Source organism: Rhinoderma darwinii, chromosome 2, assembly GCF_050947455.1.
Source record: "Rhinoderma darwinii isolate aRhiDar2 chromosome 2, aRhiDar2.hap1, whole genome shotgun sequence".
Lineage (NCBI taxonomy): Eukaryota > Metazoa > Chordata > Amphibia > Anura > Rhinodermatidae > Rhinoderma > Rhinoderma darwinii.
The window spans coordinates 427,586,364-427,606,870 of record NC_134688.1 but is presented as its reverse complement, the minus strand read 5'-3'; the positions used below and the strand labels follow the sequence as shown (position 1 = coordinate 427,606,870).

Here is a 20,507-nt window from a genome sequence, read left to right as displayed (position 1 = left end):
GCCAAGTTATGACCATTTTCGTATTTATGCAAATGAGGCTTGCAAAAGTACAACTGGGCGTGTTGAAAAGTAAAAGTACAACTGGGCGTGTATTATGTGCGTACATCGGGGCGTGTTTACTACTTTTACTAGCTGGGCGTTCTGACGAGAAGTATCATCCACTTCTCTTCAGAACGCCCAGCTTCTGGCAGTGCAGATCTGTGTCGTCACTCACAGGTCCTGTATCGTGTCGGCACCAGAGGCTACAGTTGATTCTGCAGCAGCATCAGCGTTTGCAGGTAAGTAGCTACATCGACTTACCTGCAAACGCCGATGCTGCTGCAGAATCATCTGTAGCCTCTGGTGCCGGTGTCCTCGCTCGTCTGATACGATGCAGGACCTGTGAGTGACGACACAGCGTGATCTCTGGAGAACACGGCTGTGTCTGCACTGCCAGAAGCTGGGCGTTCTGAAGAGAAGTGGATGATACTTCTATACACAACGCCCAGCTAGTAAAAGTAGTAAACACGCCCCGATGTACGCACATAATACACACCCAGTTGTACTTTTACTTTTCAACACGCCCAGTTGTACTTTTGCAAGCCTCATTTGCATAAATACAAAAATGGTCATAACTTGGCCAAAAATGCTCGTTTTTAAAAAATAAAAACGTTACTGTAATCTACATTGCAGCGCCTATCTGCTGCAATAGCAGATAGGGGTTGCAAAATCTGGTGACAGAGCCTCTTTAAGATTAGTTTGTACCTTATAACTTAGTTTCTATTTTTCCTGCATACATAGAAGCTGTACCGTTCCATCAAACCCACAGCCGTCAGGTTAGCGGACAGCTCGGCTGAAAGCTGGTCCTGCGTGTATCTGACACACAGAATCCAGCTAATAACGATCACATCTAAGTTAATAAATTCAGGGTTCATGCATACGACCTTTGTTTTCTTCAGTGTCTTATCCTTTTTTTCTGGATAGCATACCATTCATTTCTATGGAGTCATTTACACATCAGTTTTTTTTACAGGTCCGTATCCCCGTTTTGCAAAATTAAAGAACATGCCCTATTCTTGTCCGTCTCACACATTCTAGTGTATGGGTCCGCAAACAAAACGCCACTAGGATCATTGTTGCATACAAAATGTGAAAGAACGTGTGCATGATGCTTTGTGATATTTTTAAGTTGGATCCTGTGTGTCGGAGACTCGCAGGACAAGCTTCCAGCCGAACCGTCAGCTCAGCTGAACTGAACTGACTATCGGCTTTGACAGTACAATGCAGCTACTATGTATACAGGATACATAGAATCTATATCTTTAAAAGTAAAACTTTTTTTTTTATAAAAGTCAATTTAAAAATAGTTTTACATCGCTTAAAACATTGGTTGAAAAAAAAATTTGTTTAATATGTATACATAGCTGCGTTCACACATGGTGCTTTTCTGTTTTCATTCATAGTTTTGACTACTGTAGCGCGCATCACAGTGCTTCCGTGTGCCGTTTTCACGCACTCATTGACTTCAATGGGTGCGTGATGCGCGAAAAACGGGCAAATATAGGACATGTCGTGAGTTTTATGCAGCGGACATACGCTGCGTGAAAATCACGGACAGTCCGAACGGCTCCATTGACTAACATAGGTCCATGTGACGCGCATGAAAATCACGCGTGTTGCACTGACGTATTATACGTTCGTCTGAATAAGCCCTAACCCTAATCAATCGTAAATCCCTAAACCTAATGTAATGTGTTAACTAATACTGATATTTTTTTAGTGGAACTAGTTGAAAACAGGCTATTATGGCAACAGTTAGTGGGTAAAAATAAAATTTTCTGACAAATCTTTTCCATTCATCAGAAATGTATTACACATTTCTCTAGTGATAATAGTTATCGCCATGACTGTAGCGTGTAACTGGTATCGCTAGAGAAGCGGTCAGAAAATTTTACAATAAATATTGGGTGCAGACAAAATGGGGACAGTGTAAACTGTAACAACTAGTGCTCATCTTCTCACTCCATTCCTGGCGGAAAAAAATACCCTCCATATGTCACAATCAGAGAGCAAGTATTGATTGATAAGGGGGTGGATGACATGCAAAACAACAGTTCATGTTACGCTCCTACTGAGGTCATCTACAGCCATACAGGGACTAGAGGAGGAGCAGAGATTCTCCTCCTCTCCCTGCTCGCTGCCAGGATGTCCATTGCTGCCCTCCCCCCTCCTACCCCACACAGGTGAAAATAAGAGCTGCAAATAAACACACCTTCCACTTCAACCTGCTTTAACTCAGGCTAGATCGCAGCTATTTTTAGGTCTTATTCTAAAGCCAAGATTCTTGCTACAATCTACCCTTTGGCTAGAGTCTTTAGTAGCAAGCACATATCAGATATAGGCCGGATTCACACGAGCGTGTGCGTTTTGCGCGCGCAAAAGTTCAGTGTGGCATCTGTATATGGTGCGTGGCTGCGTGATTTTTGCGCAGCCGGCATCATTATGACACTGTTTTGATGTTTAGGAAACAAAGAAGGAGGGGCTTTTATGTTTCCCTTCACTTCTTTAACAGCTGTAGCGTGAATCACGCGCGTCACCCGGAAGTGCTTCCTTGTGCCGTGCGTGATTTGCAAGCACCCATTAACTTCAATGGGTGCGTGCTGTGCGAAACACGGGCAAGTATAGGACATGTCTTGAGTTTTACGCAGCGCACATATGCTGCGTGAAAATCACGACCTGTCAGAACGGCCCCATTGACTTACATAAGTCTGTGCGACGTGTGTGTGTGATTTCCACGTTCGTCTGAATAAGGCCATATGCTTAAGTACTTAAGAGCCTCCCTTCAAGGATGTATGATACGCCTCCTTGGCAGGGAACACTTTAAAATGTGCCAAAGTGTGCCAACATTTTGGTGCAAAATATTGGACTGAAGTAAGGCAAGAGAGGTGGCATACAGACAATAAAATTGCCTAAATATCTATCAAGTTACGCCATCAGACAGCATGCGTCACTGTGATGAATTTGGTGCATCTTATGCCTGCCTGGTTTCGTTTTAAAGAAGCACTCCACCTATTTATCCCCCCACCACCCCCGTTTGAAAACGTGATTAAGTGCATTGTAGACCAGTGCATTGGCTTACCTGGTGCTTTATTTTATGGGTAGCCACTGCGTTCCAGCCTGCCATTGAGTCACATGATCTCCATTCTGACTCCTACATCATCTGCTGTAGGGACCGTTAGTCAGTCTCTCAATGCAAGTCTATGAATGCCTCGATATGCGTCTTATAGACTTGCATTGAGAGACTGACCTCAGAATCCTACAGCAGGCACTGTAAGATTTGAGAGTCAGGGTGATGATCACGTGTCCCAGCGGCGGCCCAGAATGGAGCGGCTTCCCTAAATAAAACCAGCAGGTAAACCAATACACCGGAGTACCTTGTACTTCATTAGGGTTTCAAATTGTGGGGGGAGGGGAAGCCAGAGAGCTTCTTTAAGCGGTCTAAGTTTAATACTGTAATAATAAATCTGCCCCAATGTATTCAAAAAGATGTTTCTGGCTTTGACCTCATCACTACTTACCATACTCTGAGATGGAAGTTATTACTGCATTTTCAACATCATTTATGCCATTCCCAGAAATGCAAACCACAAACCCAACTAGAGTACAGGCATGCATTCACTTCGCTAAATATACTTGTGGTTTAATGAGACTTAAGTGAATCTTCTAATGTTTATATTGAAAACTACTGCTCATTGTGCAGTAACAGTAATTAGTTTATATTGGCAACAGAAACATCAGCTATTCTATTTTCTTAGAGCATTTGAGGTATAGATATTAAAAGGACATGACGATGGGCATTATTTTGTATATGAAAACCGATATATATATATATATATATAGAGAGAGAGAATGTTCACCATCCAGCAGCACCAGTCAGGAATACAGGTGGGTGCACGTCCCAGGAGCCCGATCACTGCTCCCAAATCCTCAATATTCGTCCAATAAGAGACAGCACCCCAATTTGTGATAGAAAAAACTGCTTTTTATTAGCCCCTGTGCGACGTATCTGTATATCTATCTGTATATCGAACACAATTTATCTACTTGTAATGCCGGATTTGGGCTTTTCTGTACCTACACTTTCTTTGTATACATTACAAAATAATTATTAGCTTATGAAAATATTTTGTGTGTACACTCAAAATAAAAAAAATACACACACACACACACACACACACACCAGGAAAAAGAATGTTTCCTAAAATTGTCGATGTTATATTTGTCCATTTTTTCATTGTGCACATTCTGTACATCGGCACGCACCGTCCTTATAATTCTGTATTAGACCAGGATCACACACAGAGTTTTAATGCAGTTTTTGGGTCTGTTTTTTTTTTTTAGCCAAAAACAGAAGTGGACACAAAAGAAAGGCAATGCATCAGCCTTCTCATTATACCTTTTCTTCCTTTTGGAGACACTTTTGGCTTTGGTTTAAAAAAAAACAAAAACAAAGCCAAAAACTGCATCAAAATGGTGTGTGAGAATCTGGCCTTATGGAACCGTAGGCATTTTGGGTGCCACCAAATTTCCTACATGCAATGCTCCAGGGTAAAGCATAAAATGTCTATGTGAAATCTGAGGCATACACAGATAAAGTATGAGCCCAAAAATTTCAGAAGCCAGGCAGGATGGACAGTGGTAGAGGTCTACCCAAGATGCTCCAGCGAATCAAGTCGAAGAACAGATTTTAAAATGTAAGTTGAACGTTGTTATCATGGGGAAGTAATTCTGCATGCGTGGTTATAGTTTATATAGGGCCCTGGAATACCTGTAGGTAAACAAAATAAAGTAAATTCTACATTATTATTTTAGGTCAGTTGAACTCATACCAAGCACAGCATCATGAATGAGGAAACAAAGAAGTTTAAAATAACATCTGTACTTACACAATACATTTCAAGGAGGAACTGGCCGCAACACGTATAGCCAGCCAGTTCCCACAAGTGGAAAGCTTGTCAATTGTTAAAAAGCACTGGCAAACCTTCCTCCGGTAATATGCTTGGAGTCCAAAAAGATGTGAAAATGTAAAGGTACTTTTACACTGGTCAATTTTGGCCGATGCAACGAGAGATGCGCTGCCGACATGATAGAAATGTATGGGGACGAGCGGGCGTTACTCCAATTACCCGTCCCCATACATTTCTATCATGTCGGCAGCACTTCTCCCTGTTTACACAGGGAGATGTGCTGCCGACAACTACAATATTTTTGCACATTTAAAACGATACGACCAGCAGATGAACAAGTGTTTGCTCGTTCATCTGCTGATCGCTGCCCTGTTTACATGGGGCTATTATCGGCAACGAGCGTTCTATGAATCTGATGCATTGTTCGTTTTAACAAACAAAATAATAGCGTGTAGGCAGGGAGGGGATGACCGCTAAACATATAACAGAAGCACAGATGTAGAACTTTTCTTTGCATAAGCAATGACTGAATTACACTGATCCCTATCTACGGACGTCAGGATATGTATGAGGAAAATAAGAGCGAAACAATCTAGAGGAAATATGAATACCGTGTCTAATTAAATGCCACAAATGTGCAATATTCGGCCTTGTTCAATGTAATCACTGCTTTGCACAAAAATCAATTCAATTTCCCAAAGATCAAAGTCTCCATTTGAAATGAAAAGCACAGCGTATCACGTGCAATATACTTATCTTTGGCCATAGTAGATGAATGAGGACATTCTAAAGAGGTCTTATAATAGACAGGGGAGGGGCAGCTCTTTCTATAGTAACTTGTGTGCCTTACAGTCACCAGATGTAGTATGATACACCGCACAATAGCAACCGGTTAGTGCAAAACTATAATTTCCAGACCACTCCCCGAATTCAAATGAACTCGATGCAAAATCCAAACCCCAGGCTGTGCTGCCAACAGCGTTATTTTTAGGCCTTCGTTGTTGAATTTGAATAGCGTGTACAAAACATCCAAATGAAGGGGCTGACGGAGGACTGCCATCCTGCAAAGTGAATGAAAACAAGGGCATGGGGAGAGCGTCTGAACATAAAGGATCCAGTGTTCTCTATAAACATCTGTGGTTTTATACCTGTCCTGTACGGAAGTGGAAAGTTTGGAGGAACCGTGTAAAAAGTGACGAAGGCAAGAGAGAGAAGAGCATCAAACAGAACGGCCATTGTTTGTCTACAGACTAACGTGTTGGCAGTTCAATGAGAATATCACGAAGGGTTACACTATTTTCTACAGAAAGCCTCAAAGTTTGGCAGAGCAGTGTGAATGCAAGGTCAGCACTACTTATACCTCTGTGTGCAAAATAGTGCTTAGATATACGGACTACTACTGAAAACGATAGAGAAACAAGCACAACTAGCATTCCGCATACAGTACACCGCTAACAAGGTACATGTGATTGGCAGCTAGGGTTAATAGCATGCTCAATCTTCTTCTTACCCACAACCAATTGTACAGAGTCCTATAAATTGGACACAATTCCCTATTTTATCTTTATATGTGACCAGCAGATCAATTAGAAATCAGGGCACTATAGGATTTAGGGGTAAAAAAAAGTTGTAAAGTGAAAAGAAGTGGTCGGGCTGGTTGCATTGGACAAATGGTCAACGTTGTCTACAAGTTTAGTTTTTATTCATGAGGCCATATAGTTTGGTTCCACTGCAAACCGAATTTGTTTTTGTTTTTATAGTTATTAAACAATGGGATATATGATTTATATAGGTTACAGGATGTATAGGTTTATTGGATATAGGCTGAAAAGTTGATAGCAGGCTGTATGGAGCCGTAATACGCATGTGGCCTAGCAGATCACTAAACGTAAAATAATGTACCCTATAGAATACACAATACGGACTAGGAACCTTTCATTTTACCAGAGCAATCTGATGGGTTCCTGTGAACACCACGACCAGTTCCCCTGTTCGTCAGATTTAATAAATGAGGCCCAGTTTATCTTAAAAAAAACAAACAAACAACAAAAAAACCAATTGACTAGCCAGTTCCCCAATATCTGCTTCCCAGGCAGCGCATGAGACAGGAAGTAAAAGTGTGACAGGTTTCATCATACTAACATGTATTTCATTACAAAACTGGTAAAATGTCACATTGTTGCCTGCAGAACATTGTCAGACTTTAGGGCTACATTCACATGAGCGTGACCAATTAAAACGCGTAAAAAATGTGCGTAAATCTGTACCGTGTGCGTTGCACTATGCATCAGTGTGCTTTGCGAGTGGCATGCGTTTTTCACACACCCGCAAAGCAAAGTGCTGCGATGCACTGTGTTCTGACACCTTTATATCATAGCCAGCATTAACTTTTTCAGCAATTTGCGTTACAGTAGCTTTTCTCTGGGAGCAGAACAGATGGGCTAGCCTCCGCTCCCCATGCGCATCAATGAGCCTTAGGCTCCTATCTCCTTGTCACCGGTCGTTTTTCCTTCGACCACTCTGGATAGGTACTAACCTCTGCATACCGGAGACACTCATAAGACCTACCGTTTTGGAGATGACCTGACCCAGTCGTCTTGCATCACAATTTGGCCTAGAGCTAGGCGATTATGACCTAAATCAAAATCACGATTAATTGAACAGGTTTCCTCGATTACGATTAATGAACGATTATTTACACCACACCTTTGTGCATGCCACTCACCCTATTTGCATAGTACGCCATTGAATTTATATTTATCCCCTGAGCCTGCTGTATACTACTGTATATATTTCCGGACACTGCCCCCATAGTGCTCCCCACACAGTATAATGCCCCATGGCTGCCCCCACACATCATAGTGCCCCCATAGCTGCCCTCCACACAGTATAATGCCCCCATAGCTGCCCCACAGAGTAGAATGCCTCCATAGCTGCTCCCTAACACTGTATAATGCCCCCCAACGTCACTCCACACAGTATAATGCCCCCAATAACTGCTCTCCACACCGCATAATGCCCCCATAACCGCTCTACACACAGTACAATGCCCCCCACACAGTATAATGCCCCTATAGCTGCCCTCACTTAGTATAATGCCCTTATAGCTGCCCTCACAGTATAATGCCCCCCAGGGGCGTAGCTAAAGGCTCATGGGCCCCAATGCAAAAATTCTTACTGGGCGCCCCCCCCCCGCGCAAACTTCTCATGGCCGATGGTCCACAGCTTTCAGCTGCATCGCTGGGTCTCCTAAGTGACCCAACAATGCAGCACTAGCAGCCGGGGGCGTCACTAAGGCTGGGTTCACACACCCTATTTACGGACGTAATTCGGGCGTTTTAGCATTGAATTACGTCCGAAAATGCGGCTCAAAAGCGTTGGCAAACATCTGCCCATTCATTTGAATGGGTCTTATGATGTTCTGTGCCGACGGTCATTTTTTTTTTACGCCCCGCTGTCAAAAGGCCTACCATGTGATTGGCTTAGATACAGGGCCCAGGAGACAGGATCACGCATGGGCCATGTATCTAAGCCTACCATGTGATTGGCTTAGATACAGGACCCAGCAGACAGGATCACACAATCTGTGATCCGGTCTCATGGGCCCCCTAAGCCTGCTACATCGTAGGCTTAGGGGTTGTGCAGTCCCTAAACATTGATGGCCTATCCTCAGGATAGGCCATCAATAGCTGATGTGTCTCCCGGGACCCGCAAATCAGCTGTTTTGAAGGGGCCGCAGCACTCATACGAGAGCCGCTTCCCCTTCATTTCACTACTCGCTCACACTGTGAATCGCCGACACGGATTCACAGTGTGACCGGAATGAAGTGACAGGAATGAAGGGGAGCAGCTCTCGTACGAGTGCTGCGGCCCCTTCGAAACAGCTGATTGGCGGGTCCCGGGAGTCGGACCCCGCCAGTCAGGGCCAACCTTACCTTCCTCTTCGGCCGTGGCGGGAGTTCTGTCGTCTCGATGCTGTGCGCGGCGCATAGCGTGGTGACGTCATGCGCTGCGCACAGCGCTTGACGTCAGGACCTCCGCTGCGATCCCGAACCAGGAAGGTAAGTAAAGTATGTTACTATAGTAACAGGGGCCCGCGGCCCGAGTTACTATAGTAACTTTTTATTGATGTGGTGTGGGGGGCCGTGGGCAATTGCGACCGCTGCGACCCCTATAGCTACGCCAGTGATGCCCCCCCATAGCTGCCCCCCAGTATAAAGTCGCCCATAGCTGCCCCCATTAGTGCATGATAAAAATAATATACATACACTCCTAACCCCGTTCCAATGACGAGTGAAGGAGATCCCTCTGCTCGTCTGGTCTGTGCGGTACGGCGCAGACAGGCGTGATGACGTCACTGCCTCGCATACGGTGATGCATAGTGAATGGTAGAGCAGGTCCCTTGCTCTACCATTGAGACTCAACTGTATATGCGTCCTGAAGATGCAGATACAGTTTAAAGTAGTAAAAAAAACAAGAAAAAAAAACAAAACAACTAAATTTGCAAGAGGACGCCGATTAATTGCGCTGAATATCTGTTTCGGTTATTTTTCGATTAATTGCCAAGCCCTAATTAGGCCCTAGTCATCGTGGCCCAGATCCTAACGCTTGCCCGTTTTTCCTGCTGCCAACATTTCAACTTCAAGAACGGACTGTTCTCTTGCTGCCTAAGGCCCCATGCACATGACCGTGCCCGTAATTACAACCTGTAAATACGGGCACAGATGGCCGAGGAGAGCCGGCCGTTTATAAAGCATGACATCACGGTCTGCAAAATAAAAAAATAGGACATGACCTATTTTTTTTTTTAGCAAGTTTCTACGGCATGGACACCTTCCCATAAATATACGGGCGATTTTACGGCCGTGTGCATGGGGCTGTACATAACCCACACCTTGCCAGCCGTCATTGTAGGAAGATAATCAATTTTATTGGCTACACCTGTCACTGGGTTGCTGAACGGTGTTTATACCGTACTTATTGTAATATGCATTGTAGCAGCAAAATAAAAATAAAAAATTGGTTGCAAAAGTAAACCTAGAATTCTCACAACTAAAGGTGAAGAAAGGGAATTAATTAGCTGCTTGGCAGCAGTCACACTATACCGTACCCCCATCTGAGACTGTTGCATTTAATAGCTTTTCCAAAACAATTAATTTAGGTAGACAACCTCTGACTTTTAGTACCCACACTACAGAGTTCTTAAAGTGTACCCATCATCGACAACTTTCTCAAGCGTCACAGAAGCTGCTGCCGCCAGGGTAAGCTGGCAGCGGCACCTTGGTTCCACCAATCCATGTCTATGACAAGTCTGATCAAATGTTAGGTTCACTTATGAGAATTTTAAGCTGAAGTGACTTGGAAGTTCATGCTAAGAATTTACATGTTATATATATGGATTGGTAGAACCAAGGTGCCGCTGCCAGCTTACCCTGGCGGCAGCAGCTTCTGTATATATAGGCACCATTTCAAGAGAGTCCCTAGAACGGTTTCTATGGAAAACCGGAATCTGGATTAGCAGAAACTCACAAAGAGATTTCATAACCTGTTGGAAAAATGGCATGTGTAACATCAAGCACTTCCGATGATCAATGCTGGCTGGCAGAGACCTTCCTACATGTTCTTGTATGGTATAAAGAGCCCTGCAGGTAAAAGGCTGCTATTTGCTGCCACTTGAAAACGGAATAATCGCTCCTGATCATTATTATGCCTAGCAGGCAGTGAGGTGTTTTTGTTTTATAGGACGATGGGCGCATAGTATGTGTATTATGTAGTGAAGTCATTGCTTCTTACTCATTAGGACTTCAGATGAGCTACACTGACCGGAAAATGGAAGTCACGTGGCGTGTGCAGGAAGCAGAACAGGAGACGTCATACTAAACTGATCTCGCTGGCAGAAAATACCAAAACAAGAATGATTTCATTCCAGCAGCCCATTCGTAAACTCGTGGCTGTATTGAGATCATTTTATCAACAGACATTATTAATAACGCATCCAGTTTGGCAGAATGTTAGACACTGGAGCCAATATTTAGAATTATTTACATACGGATTACTCCAACAACTATATATAGACCCTGTTCACACAGAGTTTCCTTGACAAGTTTTTTGACGGGAAAACCACGTAGGAAAACGCGCCAAAAAAAAATGCCGAAAATGCCTCCTATTGATTTCAATGGGAGGCGAAGGCGTTTTTTTCCCGTGAGCAGAAAAACCGTCTTGCGGGAAAAAGAAAGTGACATGCCCAATCTTCGGGCGTTTACATCTGACCTCCCATTGACATCAATGGGAGGCAGAGAAAGCGTTTTCCGCTGCGTTTTGGCCCACGGCGCTCAATGGCCGTGGGCGAAAAAGGCTGTGAAAAACGCGGCACACGGCGTGCAGGCAGATCAAAATCTGACTCAAAAAACTGTGTGAACAGGGCCATAAAGCCTCCAGACATAATGCTTTTCAAGCGCGGACTATGTGTGATAAATAATATTAATACATGTTTTAGAGTAGTACAATGCTGAGTGCTGAGTTATAGCAGCAAGAAATAAGATATTATTGGGTTATGGTCATTCAATAAAGTAGCAAGACCCATCCTATGTGCAAAACAGGGAACGGGTTACTTTTACCATTGGATTTATTCTACAAAAACGGATTAGTTTGCCGTCAGACTTTGACAGCGCGCTCTAAGAACCCAAGCCATGCTTACGGCCATGCTCTCACTTTGATAATGGCATGCAAATCTGCAGCAAAATATGCACATTCTACATGCAAATTTTTCAGCGGATTCACCCTCTGAATTCCAGCATGCCTCAAGTTTTTTTTAGGCTTTTCTTTGTTGCAGTGAGTGAATCCCATTCACTTGCATTGTACTGAACCTTGTTGCAGATTTTCAGTGCAGAATATGCAAAAAACACGCCATGTGTGAAAGTGGCCTCAAGTTCATGCACACAAATATTACGGATCTGCATTGTACAGATCCATAATACAGCACCTATAGCTCGGTATGGGCCCATACTGTACCTACAGTACATTACGTCTAAGAGGAAATAAGGTGCCTCAGTGTGCGCAAGGGTCCTTAAAACAACCCATAGGTGCTCCTCGTACTTCTGTACAGGGTATGTGCACACAGTTGTGTGCATGAGTCTTTAGTCCATACTGCATGCCTCAGATTTTACTCAGAGGTACTAGAAAGTTGTTTCTCATGGATTTAGATGGAATACATAAGAAAAACTGCAGAAACATGCTCCAATGCCGATCAGAACACTGTAGGCTGCCGTACAAGGTCCATGTCATGCACCATTTTATTGTGTGCATGGATCCTAACTTTCCAGGCTGCTGCTTAAATAATTCTGGCGGTGAACAAGGCTAAAAGGGCCCTACGGTCAGTGACAGTGGTCAGCTATTCAACTCCAGGAAGCCCCATCACCCCAACGGGTCAAACCTACTGCACAAATACGTTTTTTTTTAAAACAACAAAAAGAACACTTCGATGCATGAGCTTCACATTGTTTTCTGCAGAAAGATACATTTGACAAATCCTCCTTTATTTTAGCAGCTGAAACTGTAAAACTAACCAATGCAGCATCTTAGATTGCACGGCTTGTGATCAACATCCTGACTTTCAAAAATACGAACATAAATCTTTATAAAGTTAGGAAAAATTCAAAAACAGGTTTAAAGGAAAAGAAGATCGTTTAATGATAAAATGGGATCTACAATATACTGTAGTATTCTGGCTGATTCCAATGCCTATGTTTCACCTATCTTGGCATCATACACATGGACATGTCACTTGATGGACATGTGTCTTTTTTCAACCGTACTAACTATGTAACATGAACTCCACCCATTTTGTCGAGATTACGTGATCTAATTACACTTTCCTTGCCTGCACAGTCACAGCAAGTCCGGGTCACAGAATGCCCTCCTCCTCCTCCTCTTGCTATGGCAGAAATAAAAAGAAGGTGCGACTGGTTACACTGGCTAAGGTGTCAGTTCAGAAGTCTCACCTTAAGGCCTTATTCACACGAACGTGTTTAACGTCCGTGATACGAGTGTGAAAATCACGCGCATCGCACGGACCTATGTTAGTCAATGGGGCCATTCAGACATTCGGTGATTTTCACGCAGCGTGTCCGCTGCGTAAAACTCACGACATGTCCTATACTTGGGCGTTTTTCGCGCATCATGCACCCATTGTCGTCAATGGGTGCGTGAAAATCACACGCAGCACACGGAAGCACTTCCGTGTGTGGCACGTGATTCGCACAACAGTAGATAAAGAAATAAAGGAAAAAATAAAAGCACTTCCTGCATTTCTTTTTCTAAACATCAAAACCGCGTGTCATAAGGATGGCATATGCGTGAAAATTACGCAGCCTCGCACCAAACACTTATGACACACGGAACTGCAACGTGCAAAAAACGCAGTGTTTTTGCGCACGCAAAACGCACACGTTCGTGTGAATAAGGCCTAAGGCCGGATTCACACAAGCGTGTTCTGTCCGTGATATACGGTCCGCAGCATTTCCCGGACTGAACACACTGCAGGGAGCCGGGCTCCTAGCATCATCGTTATCTATGACGCTAGGAGTCCCTGCCTCTCCACGAAAGTACGTGACAGTTTTCCCGCAGCGAGGCAGCGACTTCTAGCGTCATAGATAACGATGAGGATAAGAGCCCGGCTCCCTGCAGTGTGTTCAGTCCGGGAAATGCGGCCGACCTGCGGACCGTATATCCCGGACTGAACACGCTCGAGTGAATCCGGCCTTAGGCTGGAATTCTACAGGACTTCTTGATTGCATTTTACCACGTTTTTACTGCAATTTTGGAGAGTTTTTCACGCATGGTAAAAACCGCATGCGTGTTTCACCATGAATCGCTAAGGTTTTTGGCTGTACTGTTATTACAAGTGAAGCACATTAAGAATCCAAAGGGCTGAAAACTATTCAAACTGCAAACACAGCACAAAGAACTCACACTATAGGACACATCTGATCATTTGTTGCGGTTTGATCAATGAATATCAATAAGATTAATGCAATAGCTGAACTTTGAACCTGCGCAAATATAAAATGAGTATCTTGAATAGTAAAAGGCCTTTGTCATCATACACAAGCTTCAAGAACCATAAAAAGGTATATAGAAAGTTATGAGCAAAACACCACAAAATCTTTAAAGACACTTTTAACAAGTGTCATGGTGCACCTGGTGGAAATCGTTCATTCGAGTGCTGCAAGCGGACGGATCTAAAACCTACCTTAGGGGTTTCTGGGAAGGTAGTCTGCCCATCGGGACTCGTAGGGGTTTGGCATTCCCCATCTTCTAAATAAAAAATATCGTCATCCTCAAGAACACTGTCCAGGAACCTTATTGCCTCTTCTTCCTCCTCCATTACTGGTACGGCAGCTGGTAGACTGTTCTCCATAAAGTTCTATGCCCAATTTCTCCAAGCCAATAAGACAAGCAGGTACAGGTCATACTTGTCTGTGGCACATCTTCCTTTTAAACCTGTAAGGACCACATAGACTAAACCCCACCATCAAACAGCCATGACCCCTGTACAAGCTAAGTGGACCTATTCTCCATCATCTTAGGTCCGTTCTTCTAGTCTCCCAGTGCTGTTGAAATGTCACTTCTACCACTGAGCAAGATGAAAGGAGGGGGAGCCGGGGAAATTCTGCCACTTCCTCAAACACTCTTCCTTCTTTTTTATCCTCCTTCGCCTTTTTTCGCTAGCCCTCCCCAGCAGCAGTACGGCTTGCACACAGCTCAGGCTCTTCTGGAGATATGGCTGTCTTGCTCATTGAACTTTCCCTGTTGTGTTTGAACTGGTTCTCAGCACACACAGGAAATGCTGTCTTGTTGGGCAGGCCTTCACAGGCGGGGCGGTTGCTGCTGTTTCTTCATGAGGTTTACAGTAACCCCTGATGTCCCACAGACCAGTACCAGGGAAAAGTAAAAATGCGTCTTATTATTCCCCAGCACCGTGCATAACGTATAGGATGGGGCAAAGATTACTGATATGTTCACATAATACACCAAAGTTTGCATCTTGCATTCTGTCGGAGAAGGAAATAGATATCAACTAAGGCGAATACTACACACAAATTATTAAGGAACTGCATAAACAGCAATCTTCTAACATACACTATCGTTATTAATGGAATCATTCATGACCAACTGCAGAGGAAGCGATCCAAAAATATAGAATGGTAGCTATCGGGGTATAATCTGAGAAGAAGGGTATGTTTACATGAGAAGTAGGGTATGTTTACATGAGAAGTAGGGTATGTTTACATTAATCATGGCAGCTATCGGGATATAATCGGAGAAGTAGGGTATGTTTACATTAATCATGGCAGCTATCGGGATATAACCGGAGAAGTAGGGCATGTTTACATTAATCATGGCAGCTATCGGGATATAATCGGAGAAGTAGGGCATGTTTACATTAATCATGGTAGCTATCGGGATATAAATCGGAGAAGTAGGGCATGTTTACATTAATCATGGCAGCTATCGGGGTATAATCTGAGAAGTAGGGTATGTTTACATTAATCATGGTAGCTATCAGGTTATAATCGGAGAAGTAGGGTATGTTTACATTAATCATGGCAGCTATCAGGTTATAATCGGAGAAGTAGGGTATGTTTACATTAATCATGGTAGCTATCGGGATATAATCTGAGAAGTAGGGTATGTTTACATTAATCATGGTAGCTATCGGGATATAATCTGAGAAGTAGGGTATGTTTACATTAATCATGGTAGCTATCGGAATATAATCTGAGAAGTAGGGTAAATTCACATTAATAATTTTTCAATATCGCTGCAGAAAACGACTCATACAGGGCCCAGTCTCTGTAGCTGTCCGTAAGCAGCAGGCTGACATTTATGGCAGTCTATAGTCTGTAGATGGGATGCAGTGCTTATATCTTGTCGAGAGGCTGTCAGGGAGGCTTTAGGGAATCAATATTTCTAGCTAAATCCACTCTGGTCACAAGTGGAAGTGATTCGATTGATATCTATTAAGGAATTACAGTTTATGCCGTTCCCTCAAAATTAAAGGTTAAATATCTGAAAACCGCCGTTTCTTGCAGGTGCACCTAAAGGGGTTATAAGAGATTAGAAATCCTTCCAAAAACAGCGCCATTCTTGTCCGTGGACTATGTCTGGTATTGCAGTTGAGTGGCACTGTTTCTAAAGGAAAGCAGCTAATGTTTTTCAAATGTCATACATCCCCTCTAAACCTACAATATATTCTTAAATCTACTGGACTGTTATCATTTCATCATTCTGTTGACTACAGGACTCAGGTTTATGCACCCCATGTTGCAGCCTACTAGAAGCACCCCCTTTCTCAACTCTATTTCTGCAGAGTTCAGGTATGTTCAGACGTTGCAGACTTGTCCAAGACTTTCGAGCGTATTAAGCACCATAAGTCCGCTACAATTTACAATACAATGCACGTGAATGCCGATTTCAGGGTATGCTGCAGATTTTTCAAAATGTGCAGCCATCTGCAGCAAAATCCACACGTAACACTCCAATCTTTGAGGAGCTATGCATATCATATGCCATTTTAATATAAAAAAAAATACTGGAAGTTTTAATAAAGAAAAAAGAAAAAAGTTAAACAAAGCATTTTTGATTGCTCCAGGTCTATTGATTAACAAATGTGCAGCAAACTTGAAACGACATGAACATTCATAGGAGCTCTTCACACTCATTCATAGGAGCTCTATCGTAACAGGCCCGCAGGGCAAAGGTGTTACACCACAAACCACGATATACATCTACTTTGTAAGAAATTGATTCACTACTAAATCTCATGGGTCAGTTCACACGTAGCGTAAATACTGCGGATTTTCCGCAACAGATTTGGTTGCAGAAAATCCACATCATAATACAGTAAACGCAAAGTGGATGAGATTTCAACAAATCTCATCCAAACGCTGCGTAAACGTGGAGCGAAAGAAGCGCTCAGAAATTGACCTGCGGTGCATTTCCTAATCCACAGCATGTCAATTGTATTTGCGTGAATTTATATTATGTATCTGCTTTATTTGTTGCCCCGCTGCAGCCTGTCACATAGGATGAAACGTCATCCCAGAGGCCGGGCTGCAGGACGCATCACCATAGCTACAGAAGCATGAAACGTTTTTTTTTCAGGTGCAATTTTCTGCAGCGGACACTCCGGTAGAAAAACTGCACAACAATTTGGTGCGTTTTTTTCAGCCGGAATTTCCTGCGGTGCACGGGGCGGATAATCTGTGTGCTTTTACGTAGTGTATCCACCCTGTGTGAACATAGACTATTAATTCTCACAGAAGACTCAACTTTATTTTTTTTAGTTTTGGGAACCTCAGAAAAACATTTAGAAAAAAAAAAAAAAAAGGCTACACAAGCCACAGCAATATTAATTCAGACCCCTGACTCTAAAATGTATATAGACGTCAAGCCCCAGAATGAAGTCAGGCTTCATACAGCAAAATTATTTAAAGGCCCCAAGACATTAGACCAAGAGACCAAGAGAATCCAGAACGCAGACCCAAAGTCTCGGTGTCCAATTTCTCTCTGGAGTGCTGCCCCCATTTGACTCAAGAAGTGTATTTGGAGAAGCTGTTCTGCCAATCGCTATCTTCAGTCTAAGGATATGGTAAATGGACCATTTGCACACAGTGATTATCTCTGCAAACAGATATTGGCCAGATTGTATAGCATACTTATGGGAGTTTTACACTGGGCGATTATCGGGCAGACGAGCGTTCATAGAACGCTCGTTGGCGATAATTGTCCTGTGTAAACAGGGCAGCGATCGGCAGATGAACGATCATCTGCTGGTCGTATCGTTTAAAAAAAGTTAAATATTATCGTTGTCGGCAGCACATCTCCCTGTGTAAACAGGGAGACGCGCTGCCAACATGATGATAATGTATGGGGACGAGTGATCGGAGTAACGACCACTCGTCTCCATCCATAGCTCCGTATGACAGGAGCAAACGAGCGCCAATCAGCAATGTCTCGATCGGCGCTCGCTGCACAGGCCGAATATCAGCAGGCCCTTAAGTTATCGTGGCTGGTAGGACGGGGGGTACAAATCACAATTTTTTTTTACTAGGGGCTAATTTAGATCTGGATTTGGCATATTCACAGTAATGTCTTCTGAGATTAACGGCATGGTGCATATTATTATTATGTCTTGTTCTGGTTACTAAGTCGTCTTTTAGTCATTTATTACTCACCCCCTTATAATGATTTATTTTTAATGAGCAGCCATTATATATGGAAAGGGTGCTGTACATAAGATAAGAATTCATGAGTACAGTACTATTTATAGATGCTGAAAGGTTATGGCATAGTAGTATTGATTTTGACAATGCTTCAGTCCATTGTTCACCTCGCCGTGGGAGAAGGAGAGCGTTGAGAAATATGAAGTAAATATATAGGGCAGAAGGTGGTGACAGGTGTGGGGATAGAGGACATAAGAAACAGTTAAGTGGGTATAGGGTGTAATATATGGCCGAATTCTCCTCAGATGTGTAGATCGAGGCATCCAGTCAACAAAATCAAACATTGGATGGGTTTAATTTTATCTCGCCATTCCTTTGGTCTATTATATATGGGGCATCAGATGGCACCCATAATGAAATAACCTGCCCTTTTGGCCAGGCATGTTTATGGTGAAGTTGGGCAATATGACGTGCAGCCATCTTATGTATATGACCAGCTTAAAAGGTGTTTTCTATCAGGACCCGAGGCTTAAGGCCGGGTTTCCGCGTAACAAACGCTGCAGAATTTCTTGCAATGGAATTCTGTGCGGAAATTCCGCAGCATTAACACTGGCAGCAAAGTGGATTCGATTTAAAAAAACTCATGCCCACGATGGAACGAAAAAGTAAAAAAAATTGACCTGCAATTTGGAATTTAAAAACGCAGAATGTCAGTTTATGCTGCGTTTTCATTGTAATACTTCCCCCAAGGTCCCTGCTTCTTTTCCAGTCCGGCCTCCTGGGATGACGTTTTATCCCATGTGACTGCTGCACCCAATCACAGGCTGTAGCGGTCACATGGCCTGAAGTGTCATCCAGGGAGACCCGACTGGACGACAAAGGAGGGACATGTCACCATGACAATGGCCAGGGTAAGGTTTGTTTTTTTCTGTGGTTCGCTTTTTCGGACAAAATGAGCTGCGGATTCCAGGTCCGATACGTTGCATACATAGGTTTTGTTATTAAACAATGTTTTTCATTTTATTGAATGAGTAAAAAAGCTTGACATAACAGGTCCCGCTGTATAGTTTTACACAGTGTATCTGACCCGTGGGAGCCCGGCATAAAAAACAAAACCAAAATAAGCCTAAAAGGTAATTTGAAAAAATTTAAGAGAAAGTTAACTTCTTGGGACACATTTGCAACCATTTTAGACGCCACCTGGAGCCCTGTTTTTGTGAAATTTTACTTCTTATTTTATATATAACTGTGCTGCTGAATATACATTTTGTGATTTACTAATGTATTGTTATTCAAAATCATGGGTCATTCCCACCCCCCGATGTCTCATTGCCCTGGAACTTTAGATCGCATGTAAACCATGTGGCAGCACATGACATACCATCCATTACTAATACCATGCCTACTGGTCACAACCACAGTGACTAACAGGAATAGATAAAAAAGCTATTTATTTATATACCAACACTACCTCATATTTAGGGGCAAAACTTAGTGGCTTTATTATGGTTTTCACCCGAATGTTTTTTTGTCATCTTTCCCTATATAACGTATTAAAAATCTTGTATTAATTAATTTGTATTTATTTTGCGATTGTTTTTTGGGTTTTGTTTTTGGGAAAAGTGATATTTCTACATAGCAAATAATTTACTTGTAAATGGAGTACAGAAAACAACAGAGCCAACTATGAATGCCGCTCATTCTGAGTAATTGAATCATTAATTGAAAGGGGCTTGTTCAAAATAATAGCACTGAGGAGGTAGGAGGGTGGCAAACATTGCACATGTTGGTAATAGTGCATTTCCTTCTGAAATACTGGGGAAAATGGGTCGTACCAGACATTGTTTTGAAGACAAACTTACTTTGCTTAAAAAGTTTATTGGAGGAGGAAAAACGTGTAGAGAAGTGCAGCAAATTATAGGCTGCTCAGCTAAAATGATCTCAAATGCCTTGAAGTGGCGACCAAAACCTGAAGGACGCAGAAGGAAACTACTGTTCAAATGGATTGATGAATAGCCAAAATGGCAAAGGCTCAGCCAATGATCACCTCCAGGAAGATGAAAGATCTGAAGTTACCTGTGAGTACTACTACATCAGAAGACGATTAAGTGAAGCCAAGTTACCAGCAAGAACTCCCCGCAAAGTCCTGTTGTTGGGAAAAAAAAAAGACATGTCCTAAATAGGATAAAATTAGCCAAGGAACACATCGACTGGCCCAAAGAGAAATTGTGCAACATTTTGTGCACGGATAAAAGCAAAATTGTTCTTTTTGGGTCTAGTGGCCAGACAGTAGGTCAGACGACCCCCGAGCATTGAATTGAAGCCACAGTACACT

General features: G+C 42.9%; 1 protein-coding gene across 7 annotated transcripts in view; it reads right to left on the bottom strand.

Annotated features, from left to right (window-relative positions):
• ABR (ABR activator of RhoGEF and GTPase) overlaps positions 1 to 20,507 on the bottom strand; it is a 400,130-nt gene that overhangs the window by 177,269 nt on the left and 202,354 nt on the right. The window contains exon 1 of one of the 7 annotated variants that reach the window (XM_075854355.1): positions 14,197 to 14,757. The exons of the other annotated variants lie outside the window; for them this stretch is intronic. Within the exon in view, the coding sequence (XP_075710470.1) occupies positions 14,197 to 14,364 (168 nt within the window). The 5' untranslated portion in view covers positions 14,365 to 14,757. Of the gene's footprint in view, positions 1 to 14,196; positions 14,758 to 20,507 lie in introns of those variants that run through there. 7 annotated transcript variants of the gene reach the window in all.